This window comes from Plasmodium berghei, assembly GCF_900002375.2.
Source record: "Plasmodium berghei ANKA genome assembly, chromosome: 6".
Classification (NCBI taxonomy): domain Eukaryota; phylum Apicomplexa; class Aconoidasida; order Haemosporida; family Plasmodiidae; genus Plasmodium; species Plasmodium berghei.
Genome location: NC_036164.2, coordinates 639,359 through 651,556, shown reverse-complemented (window position 1 = coordinate 651,556; position 12,198 = coordinate 639,359). Strand labels below are relative to the sequence as shown.

Here is a 12,198-nt window from a genome sequence, read left to right as displayed (position 1 = left end):
AATATAATTTTTATTGTATTATATCATGTTATTTTCCACATTTTTATGTACATAAGATGCATTATTTGAAACATAAACCCACACGCACACGGATGAAGTTTCTATACATTCCTTAGTGATATATTGTGAATAATTTTGTAATTTATGCATAAAAAATATAATATGTATGAAACTAGTGAAATTGTAAGACTACACAGGAATATATTCCCCATTAATATAAAAAAATTACTTATAAACTATAAAATTTTAAATGTTAAGTTTTTAGGGGATACCCCATTAATTTTTTATTTTTTTTTATTTATGTAATAATTATAGTAAGTATTTTACTTTTTTATCAAACATATATTGTAGCATTTCCGTAAAGCCAGCATGAACAATTTATACATGTCATTTAAAATTAAAATAGGCCAGTATAAATAAATAACACTATAATTAGAGAAAGAAATTTTAAATTTGTATTATAAAAAAAATATATATTACAATCTATAAATGTAAATTTTTGTTAAATAAAAAAAATATGAACATTTTTTTGGTTAATAAACGACAAATATGATTGAAAAAATAACACAGCACACTTCATCTGATGCGCTCACATATTTGGTAGATTTTGCGTAATACATTTAAAATATTTATATGTACTATATAAACATTTATACTTTTTATTTATATACAATATATATAAAAATATAATACTGGAAAACAACAAAATAAGCAGCTTAGCAGAAAGAAAATGATATATAGAAAAAAGAACAAATCATTTTTTTTATGATATTTATAAGGCAAAATTTAAGTGTTGATACTTCATTGTAAGAAGTTTTATATTTTAAGAGCTGAAACAAAAACATATACCTATTTTTTAAACATTAACTTTTTGATTAATAAATGTTTTATGTATATTCATATATACACAAATATATAGATAACACAAAAAAACATAAAAAAAGAAATTTATACGAAATATAGAAATGAATAACATACTACTAAGGATTAATAGTAGAAAGGCAATACTACCAAGTAATAAACGCATGTTCGTTCATTTTAATTATCCTTATAGAGTCGAAAAATGTGTTAATAAGAATATAAATTTAAAGGTTAACTTTAAGAATATTATACAAAGAAACATTACAAACAAGGCAAATGTGGACAATAAAATAAGTTCAAATCGGAAAAAAGGCATGTATATGTTAAGTATACTTATTAGTAGCATATTAGGTTATGGTGCTTTAAAATGGGATGAAAAAAAAAAAATATCAAATTTTCTAAATGAAATGACCGAAATATCTGATGATGTTTTTGATAGGATAGATAATATCGTACTATTTGTTTTAGATAAAAACAAATTGAGCGACGAAAAAAAAAAAGTTCAGTTTTTAAAACATGAAATTGAAAAGCTCAACATTAAAAAATTAAATTATCTTTATACATTTCATGAGGAAAGTAGGGACTTTGCTTGTTATATTTATAAAGGAAGGAGACGAAGAAATATAACAAAAGAAGAGTTAGTAGATACTAGTTCCATAAAAGAAATATTTGAACAATTTTTTATACCTATTAGTGAAGATTCTGAAAAATTAAATGAAGGAAATAATGGGATATTCCCAACGTATGTAACACATGACACATTTGAAAAGGAGGTAATTTATAAAAATATATAGCTCGCATTAGATTATTTTTATTGTTTCAATGCATATATATATTGTGTATACACATTTGCAATTATGTTTGTTTTCCAGATTATTGAAGATTCCAAGAAAAATGACATCCTCTTAGTTTTGTTTGAAAATACATGCTTCTTATGCTTTTTATACAAGCCTTTTATAAACAGCTTACACAAACTATTCAAAGAGAATAACGTAATTCAATTTTTAAAAAAATTACCCATGCACATGTATATATTTTTCTATTTCAATAAAGTTTTACGCGCATATAATATATTTGTCTTTGTTTTTATTATTTAGATTGAATTGAAACTAAAGAAGTATAATATCGAGAAAAATGATTATGCACCAAATATGATAATTTCTAGGGGAACACCCACCTTTTTGTTTTATACCAAGTATGTCTATGTATATTTTTGATGTGTATATGGAATGTTCATAAATACATATATATATATGTTTCTTTTTTGATTAATTTTTCAGAGGTAAAGGAACGAAGCTCGATGAATATAAACCAAATGAAATTATCGAAAAAATAGATAAGGTATGCTATTTTTTGAACGAGTAGCTTTGTTTTATTATACGCATTCGTAAAGTTTCTATATTTATTTTTAAAAATTAATATTCCTTATTGTAGATGGTTAAATTACCTAGTGAAATTAAAGAGGAAATTATAGACAAGGTCGAGTCAATACATACACGAATGCACCAATTTGGCTTGCTAACGATGTGGTATGTTTTTACTAAAAATCGGAATACAAATATAGTTACAATTTATTTGGATAAATTCCTATATGTTATTCTGTGAAACATACGAATGTATATTTTTTTATTAGGACGACAGAGTCAAAGGTTATAGAAAACACTCTTATAAAAAGGCATATAAAGGATCTACCAAATGTAATACCGAACAATGTACCTATTTTGGGAATATCATGATTTGTATTAAATATTTGTTATTTATTGCATACAATTATATAATATGCTTATATATATTTATACATTAACATATTTGTTATTTACTACTTTTATTTAAGAGTACCGACGACGAAACCATTTACAATGAAGTGCTAACCGCTCTTATAGAAGAGGATTCGCAAAGAAACGACTTAATTGAGGATAGTTTAAATTTTATAAATGAAAAAATAAAAGAGGCCGAAAAGAGTTGTTACGTAGCAGCATTGGTAACTTCAAAAAAATGCATTTATGCATTATGTGTATGTAGTTAAAACAAATTGTATATTTTTCATATGTTTTTACTGAATATTCTTAATGGCTATTTTTTTTTCAGATGATGGCTAACGAATTAATAGACGAAGAAAAAAAATAATATAAACTAAATATTATTGCCGTTCATATTTTTTAAGAAATTATATATACACAAAAAAAAATATAATAAAAATTGCTTATAAAAGTATTGAGTGGAACTAAATTTATTTATATAAAAAAATAATATTACAATTGCTGAATTTAGTAGATAAAATATACCACTTTTTTTTGTTTTTTTAGCACACATTCAAAAAGTGTTAAAAAAAAATAGTTATTTAATATAAAAATGATGACTGTTCAGAATGTTTATTAAAAACAAAAAGAAAATATATTATTTTTTATTATATTTTTAAGTATTTGCAATATTATGAAATCAAAGAAAAAAATTAACATTGATTGTATGATGTAAATTTATAATAGACTTTAAGTGGACACTCAGCACTTTGTACGTTGTTATAGATTGACAATTTTACACAAGCACCCACACACAAAACATATATATGTATATATTTTTAACATATTAGGATTTTATTTTTATGATTAATTTTAAAGTTTTATTTATTTTTATTTATTTTCATCCATTTAAATGATTTGCTTATATATTAATGGGAACAATGTATATGCATAATTGAGGATGAAAAAATAAATATTGTTTTTGCATTATGTATTTTTTGAATATATTTATAATTATATTTTGCTATTCATTTATTTTGTACAATTTTTATTTTAGTTTTTTTGTTTTAGTTTTTCGTCTTTACGATTTTCCCAATATATGCGTATGCATAAATATAAACACATTGTTATTGTGACCATGTTTGCACATTTGAATGCTTCCTACACTTTATACCTAGACACAACTAGACATGTACAACTTGTTTAATTAAATTATAAATAAAAAACTTTGTTTACACTGCTAATTCTTAATATTTATGTGATAATTTTTGCGTTTTTCTTTTACTTTTTAAAAAGAAAAGTATTATTTTTTATATTTGAAAAAATATTCATTGAAATATGCTTATTATATGACAATATAATTATTAAAATTAGACAAAGAATAAATACGTTATATACTAATATATAATAGTGATAATAAAAAAATGAAAAAATCAAATAAGTTAAACATCCTAGTTAAAAATGTTAAATTCTTCGTTAAAAAATGTAGGGAGAAAAATAAAAAATTACTAACATTAAATAGTTTGGACGAAACAGATAATGAGTATACAAATAGCGCAGGAAAGTTCTTAGATGATAAAATAAGTTTTCAGAAGAAGTTTAAAGGAAGCTCTATGGACACCAATAGTTCCAAGGGTTTTGATGAGTCCACACCCAATATATATAAAAAGTATGCTACCACAAATAGTAGTGAAATTAAAAAGATTGATTCTCAAGATAATTTTAGAAATAAATCGGGTTATTTAGATAAAAATCTTACAAATTTAAAGAATAAAATGTCCCGCGACGAAAAAGAGGATAACAATCAAAATTTTGATGTAAATTCTAAATTGTTTGATCATGAAATAATGGAGTATAATGAAGAAGGGTTTTTCAAAACACAATCAAAAGATAGAAAGCTCGAATATGTAAAAAATGAAATTATGGAATATGATTTGAATTTATTAAATTTATACAAAAAATTGGATAAAGGTTCAAAGAATAGTAAACTATTTAAAAAATATAAAGAAAAGGCGCCAAAGAAAAATATATCAGCTAACGCAGCATTAGTAACGAAGAAAATAAAAATAAAAACACTTAATACACTAAATTCTGAAGATTTAAATATAAAAAGCGACATTTGTTTAGGAAAGAATACTTTTAAGAAGAATAAAAATAAAAGCTCCCACAAAAAAAATGAAAACAAAATTGAAGGCAAAGACGAAGATCATTTGCTATTGAAAAATTCAAAACAATATAGCAAGAATTCTCTATTAGTACATAGCGAGAAACTTTCAAAATATTATAGTATGGATTCATTAAAGAAACGCTTAAATAACGTCTATTCTTTCCAAAATAGTGTGTCTAACAGATTACAAAAAAAAAGTAGCTCGTCAACGTATGACATTGGTTGTATGTATATGAATAATGATACAAGCACTAAAAGTTCTAAAGATTTAACAAAAAGGAAATCAAATGATGCTAATTTATTCAATAACTCTAAAAGTCTCCGTCAATTCAAATTTTTAAGTGAAAATAAAAAAAATATTGAATATTATAAAAAGGTGATGGAATCTTTAGAAGTGGCAGTTGGAAAGCCAAAAAATAAAAATAATAATAGTGGGTCTATAGATAATATTATGAAAATAATAAATAGTTTATTGCATGATTATGTTCCCAAATTAATTGATCGATATGAATATTATATGAACACATTGGATGGAAAAAATAAATTGCTGAGACAAAAAATAAAAGAATCTCTCGATTTTGGAGATATTCAATATGAAGAAATTCGTGAATTAAAAAGTCAATTAGTGCAAAAAAATCATGAAAATATAAAATTAAATGATACAATTGGGACATTAAAAAATAAACTATCTTATATAAATGAATTGGAATTAAAAAATGCAGAATATTTAGATGAAATTGTTCTTATGAGAAATAGAGTAACATATTTAGAAAAAATAATAGAGGAAAATGATCAATCTAAGGAATCTTATGAACTTAGAAAAATGCGTCGTAATTTGAAAAATGTATATAATAAAATGAAAAACGAAATAAGATGTATCAATAAAATAAAATCCAAGCATTTTAAATGGCATAAAAAGAAAAAAATTTCTTTGCATAGATGGATATATTTAAAAACCAAAATAGAGGAATGTAGAACTTTAACTACTTATGAAAAGGTCAGTGATGAATCTTCAGTAAGTACGTCAAGGGAAAAATATGATAATAAAACTTTTGAAAAAAAAAGCGATGGTGAAATTTGTGAAAACGAGACAAACACAATAGAAGATATTAAAATAGTAAAGGAATATGCCGATAAAAATGTTGACACTACTGATTTGAATATGACCAATAAAAAGACAGATGGAGAGGACAAAGAGGCATTATATAAAAGTGAAGAAAAGGAATTGGTGTCCAAGAAAAATAAGGTTCCAACAAAAAATAAAAAAATTAATACAATTTTAAGCAATCATACATTTATACAGTTATTGAAAAATGAAGAAAAAGTAACTAACGAAATGCAAAGGAATAATTTCACTTCGATACCTAAGGAAATTTACCCATATTATCATTACTTTTATAGTAATATACTGAACGGTGAAAATAATAATTGTAATGCCCAGGTTGCTCCATTTATTTATGATGAAAAGTATAAATATATTGATAATGAAAATATAGAGTTTTCAGATGAAAATTATTTGTCGTTGTGCAATAAATTAAAAGAATGTTTTTGCGAAAATTATTTTTCTGAATACCCCAATGAAACTAGCAATAATAATATAATACATGATACTATTGTTCCATATTATTCTGATACCATTACATTAAATAGAGAAAGGGAATCATCTGATAAAAATAAACAAGTATGTAATATTCCATCTGGCCAAAAAATGATAAATGACAATTGGAAATATATGATTATAAATAGCGATGTTAGAAATGTAGACAAAAATGAAAAAAAAAAAAAGAAGAATTTTTACAATTTCCCTTTCGATTGTTGTTATAAAATAAATAGAATATTAAGCGGGAAAATAAATTGTTTTTTGTGGGAATCAGAAGATGCACGTGATGAACAACAAAATGGCGGATTTTATGAAAAATATAGTGGAAGGAAAAAATATTTGGTTCCAAGCAATATATCGTTAATAAACAAAAAATTAAAAATAAACAGAGGAAAAAATTTATCCTTTTCCTCTCATAGAGACATTTCTAAAAATAAATATAAATATTATTGTAATCAAGTTGATGGAAATGGTAAAATAGGCAAAGATAGTTGCGCTGTTGAAAAACCTAGAACCACGGATGATCAAATTTGTAGAAATGGTGCATGTATGAATGGGGCTATTGATTATACGAAAAATATTACAATTACTGATAATAATAATAATGGGGCGCATATAAATATAGTTGAAAATATGAACAATTTAGAGGATTATAACCAAAATCATGAAAATGCTCATAAGAATAACAATGACATGGGACACAAAAGTGAATTGAATGATGAAAATGATGGAATGGATAAAAATAATAGTAGAAAGAAGAATGAAAAAATTAACAATTTTAAACAGTTTTTATTAAATTATAATAATTATTTTTCAGGAAGTAGAAACGACGAATACATCAAGGGTAGCAATGGACATAATAATAAAGTGGTTAATGAAACAGAATTGAAAGATATATGGAAAATTAGCAAAAGAAATAATGAAACATATTCGATTAATAAACATTATAACGATTGTAGTATAAACAATCCATATTATAGTACAATGTATAATTCAAACGAAATGAATAATGTCCAAAATAATTTAATACACCATTTGAATTACTCAAAGAATGTTAATAGTATATCCGTTATGCCAAATTTAAAAATCACCAATGTTGGTTGTGAAATGAAAAAAATGGAAAAAAGCAAGAATATTATTCTTAATAATAACATAAATTATAGTGAAATTGCCAACTATAATAGTAATAATAATATAAACATTTCATGTGATCAGGAATGTAAACAGTGTTATGATTTGAAAAGCTTGCACAAAAACCAGGAAGATACAGAAAATCAAACACATTATACATGTGATAAAACAGTAAGATATCTTAATTCCTTTAATCAGTATATAGATATAAACATAACAAACTATGATGAAATTAATAAATACCTTCACGATCATTTTCTATATTCAAAATGAATGAAAAACTTGAGGCTTCCAGAAGGGGACATAATACCAATGAACAGATAACTAGTCGAGAAATAAAATGCATACTCACGCATGTGAGAAATACTTGGCATAAGTTTATCCGATTATATACAAATTGGAGTACCCATATGCATATGTTTAATGTATAGATATAAAAAAATATATATTCAAACATATACAATAACTATAATCGGAGAATTGGAACATTCAACATACATGCTCTATATTGCATAAACATACATACACGCATATACATGTATTGTTATTTTTTAATAAAATGAGATTGCTCTATGATTTATAATATTTTTCAAGCATGGAATATATGCATATGTGTTATATATATATTATATATATTTTATATTTCGTGATGCAAAATATTTCTAAGAAAAAATTTGGTTGATTTTTAGTAAAATTTATTTTATATAATTGATGGTGAATTAAAGTAAAACGAGTTTCCTCGCCCCAATGATATATATATATTTTTTTTTTTTGATGAATGCGATTAATCTGGAAAATGAATAGAATTTAATAATATAATACAAAAAATAAATAGCTTTGCTAATATTATTTCTATGTATATATTGTATAAAAACTTGTTTGAAATAAAAATAATATCATGCAAATTATTACATAATAGAAAGATAATATGTTAAAGGCAATATAAACTTAAATTTTGTATAATATAATAAAAAACAAAATTTATAATTTTTTCCTATGGCTTCTTTGTTTATGCACAATCTATTTGATATATTAATTTTATATATATTTGTTCTCTCTATATATTTAATTTATTGATTATATTCGTCGATTAATTATTATTTTATTTAAAAATTTTGAAATATTATATTTCTTTGATTTCGCTATTTATTTTCTTTTCCCTTTACATTTTAATATATATAACTTACATTGTGTAAAAAGAAAAACGCTTAGATAAAAATGTATCATATTGATCAAATAAATTAACACGGAAAACATACAAATAAATAAGCATACATATTATTTATGCCTGTATGAGCATATCTATGTACATAAACACAGTTGCTTGTATTGGTTACTTTGGATAGAACTTTTTTAATAAAATAATTTTATTTTCTTAGCAAAAAAAACTCTGAAAAAATGGTCTTGGATATCAATTTATTTAGAACTGAAAAAGGAGGTAACCCGGAAAAAATCAAAGAGTCAGAAAAAAAAAGGTTTAATGATGTAAGTAATGTAGATAAAGTTATAGAATATGATGAGAAATGGAGAAAAAGTATATTTAAATTAGAAGAGTTAAAAAAAAACATTAACCTAATAAATAAAACAATAGGGAACAAAAAAAAAGAAGATAAAAATGTCGATGTTGAGGATTTGAAACAAAGAAGTTTAAGCATGAAAGAAGAAATTCCATTGATCCAAAACGAAGAAAAACATTTGTTAAAACAAAGAAATATGTATTTAGCAAAAGTAGGAAATATATTAAGTAGTAAAGTTGTAATTAATAATGATGAAGAATATAACAAAATAGTGCGAACATGGGGAGAATGCAAGAATTATGAAGCAACCGATTTAGAAAAAAGTGACATAAGCAAAGAAGATATTCCTAATACTAAAAGAGAAGTAGGTAACAATAATGATGGACAAAATAAAGTCAGTATAATAAGTGAAATAAAAAAGAAATATTATTATCATTATGATTTGCTAAGAAAAATAGGGGGAGTGAATTTTAAGAAAGGAGTTTTAGTGGCTGGACATAGAGGTTATTATCTTACTGGTGCAGGTTTTTTATTAAATAATGCTATTATACAATATGCTATAAATTTTCTTGCGAATAAAAAATATACACCTGTATATCCTCCGTTTTTTATGAAAAAAAACATAATGGAAGAATGTGCAGAGTTAAACGATTTTGAAGAAACATTGTATAAAATAAGTTCATCAAGTGTTGCTAGTGCTGAGGACAAGAACATAGATGCAAATAGTGGCAATAATAATATTTCGAATGAAAAATCAAACAAAGACGACTTATTTTTAATAGCCACATCTGAACAACCGCTATGCGCATTACACAGAGATGAAACATTGGAATCAAAGTATCTTCCTTTAAAATATGTAGGTATTTCTTCCTGTTTTAGAAAAGAAGCAGGTGCACATGGAAAAGATATTAGAGGTATATTGAGAGTTCATCAGTTTGATAAGGTTGAGCAATTTTGTATTTCTTTGCCACAAACAAGTTATAAATTACATGAAGAAATGATAAAAACATGTGAAGAATTTTATCAATCTTTAAATATTCCATATAAAATTGTAAATATCGTATCAGGAGCTCTTAATAATGCTGCTGCCTTAAAATATGATATCGAAGGATATTTTCCTAGTAGTGGACAATATAGAGAATTAGTATCTTGTAGTAATTGTACAGATTACCAAAGTATTAATTTAAATATTAGATATACAGATTCAAATATAAAAATATCAGGCATTACAAAAAGTTCAAAAGATAAGAATGAGGAAAATACTAAAGACGAAACAAGAGATGAATATGTTGATAGTGAATATGAAAAATTTAATCATGATTTTCCCATTGAAAATAAAAATTATGTTCACTTATTAAATGGCACTATGGTAGCTGGTCAAAGATTTTTATGTTGCCTTTTAGAAAATTATCAAAATGGAGAAGGTATTATTGTTCCTGAAAAATTAAGGCCATACATGAACAACACTGATTTTATTCCATTCATAGAATAACCATTAAAAAAAAGGAAATAATAATAATATAGACGAACTTTATAAACATTTTATTACCTTTTAAGTATACCATATTTGTTCTGGTGAATTATTTTTTCACTTTATTTTATTTTTCTAATTTTTTTTTTTCGTGCATATAGCACTTTACTGCACAAAATTGCATTACTACATTACATTTTATTATGTACATATTTATTATATGGAATTTATATTTTGGGGGGTGAATGCTCACCACCTCCTATATCATAAATTGATAAAAAGAAGAATTAGCACAAATCTGTGTAATTTTTAAAATAATATCATTATTATATATTCATAGGAAATCATAAATAATTATCATATGGAATCTCTATAGGTATTTTGAGCAAAATAAATAACCTTCTTTTATTAATATAGCTTTTATAGAAATAAGATTTTCAAAACTTGATATATACACATACCTGAGTTACGAGTTTAATGTTTTTTTTTTGCATATGTGATTAATCGTCAACTTGTTTTAACTTATTATGTATTAAAGACGTTCAAAATATTCCTAAAAATATGAAATTATTTTTTCTCTTTTTATAGAATTATAGTACAATGCATACAAAATATTTCACTAAGCCTGTAGGTATTTTTTTAATACTTTCCTGACTTTAATTTTTAGAGGCTTTGCAAATTAAATTTCGTATTGAAAATAAAGCAACAAATATTTATTTTTTTTATTTATTCGCATTTTTTTATCAAATTAAAAATATTATTTTCTGAATAAATGAATGTTATAGCTTCCTATATACCTCTAAAAGCAAAACGACTAATATTAGCATACTAATATGAAGGCGCAAAGTATGCGTATTGTTTTTTTTTAATTTGTTGATAAAAATAATTGATAAATGTTTTATTGTAACAATTTCCTAAAAAATATGAGCTTTATATCGTTTTAAACACACACATTTATTCAAGAGGGAGAACATATATATTATAGACAAAAATATGTTAATATATATTATTGAAATATTTGTATTAATTTATTTATAAGTTTCATTTTTGCCGAAAAGGGTCTTTAATTTATTTATTCTTCGAAATCAAGCAGACATACATATGCTTTTTTGTATGTTTATTTTTATTTTTTTTATTTTTTTCCATGCACACTTTTCCACAAATAAAGAGTTAGGGGTAATTTATTTACAGTTATTAAAAAAATTTTGAAACTGTTACTTTTATGATATGTGTAATATATATATTTATTTATTCACTTTATTATATATATTTTTTTTTAAATTGATTATAATAATGCTAAAATTAAATGATTTTCGTGATTTATGAATTCAAAGCGTTCATCATTTCTTCATTAATTTTACTCGCTTATTTAATATTGTATTTCTTTGGTCATCGATTTGTGTATTCATTTACAGTTATTTATATTTTATTTTTTGTGTTAATTGTTTGTATGTATTTATACATGCATATTTATGTGTGCATTGCTAATATATTTTTGTATATATATGTGTACATTTTCACATATTTCTATTTATTTATTTAGGCAAATTTTAAATTTATTTGTTTCCCCTTTCTCTATTTTGCCATTATACATTTTCCCTATTGCTTTTATCTGTTTGATTTGGTTTAACTTATCCACATTTATGATAAACAGTTGGATACAAAGAGGAAGGAAAACATATAATAATAATAAAATAATAATAACAAAATAA

At 23.7% G+C, this 12,198-nt stretch overlaps 3 protein-coding genes across 3 annotated transcripts; all 3 read left to right on the top strand.

Moving 5' to 3' along the window:
* Nucleotides 1–965: 965 nt before the first annotated feature.
* Nucleotides 966–2,988, top strand: PBANKA_0615600 (thioredoxin-like protein; the record flags this gene model as incomplete). The annotated part of the gene is made up of 8 exons (XM_034563795.1): nt 966–1,634; nt 1,734–1,853; nt 1,959–2,056; nt 2,142–2,202; nt 2,296–2,390; nt 2,495–2,558; nt 2,696–2,842; nt 2,950–2,988. 8 exons carry the CDS (start codon nt 966–968, stop codon nt 2,986–2,988), a joined length of 1,293 nt encoding a protein of 430 aa, XP_034420656.1.
* A 1,036-nt stretch (nt 2,989–4,024) lies between these two features.
* PBANKA_0615500 (conserved Plasmodium protein, unknown function) lies at nt 4,025–7,771 on the top strand (the record flags this gene model as incomplete). Its single annotated transcript, XM_034563794.1, has 1 exon — nt 4,025–7,771. One exon carries the CDS (start codon nt 4,025–4,027, stop codon nt 7,769–7,771), a length of 3,747 nt encoding a protein of 1,248 aa, XP_034420655.1.
* Nucleotides 7,772–8,896: 1,125 nt separating this feature from the next.
* Nucleotides 8,897–10,507, top strand: PBANKA_0615400 (serine--tRNA ligase, putative; the record flags this gene model as incomplete). The annotated part of the gene is made up of 1 exon (XM_034563793.1): nt 8,897–10,507. The coding sequence occupies one exon, from the start codon at nt 8,897–8,899 to the stop codon at nt 10,505–10,507; it is 1,611 nt and encodes a 536-aa protein (XP_034420654.1).
* Nucleotides 10,508–12,198: the final 1,691 nt, after the last annotated feature.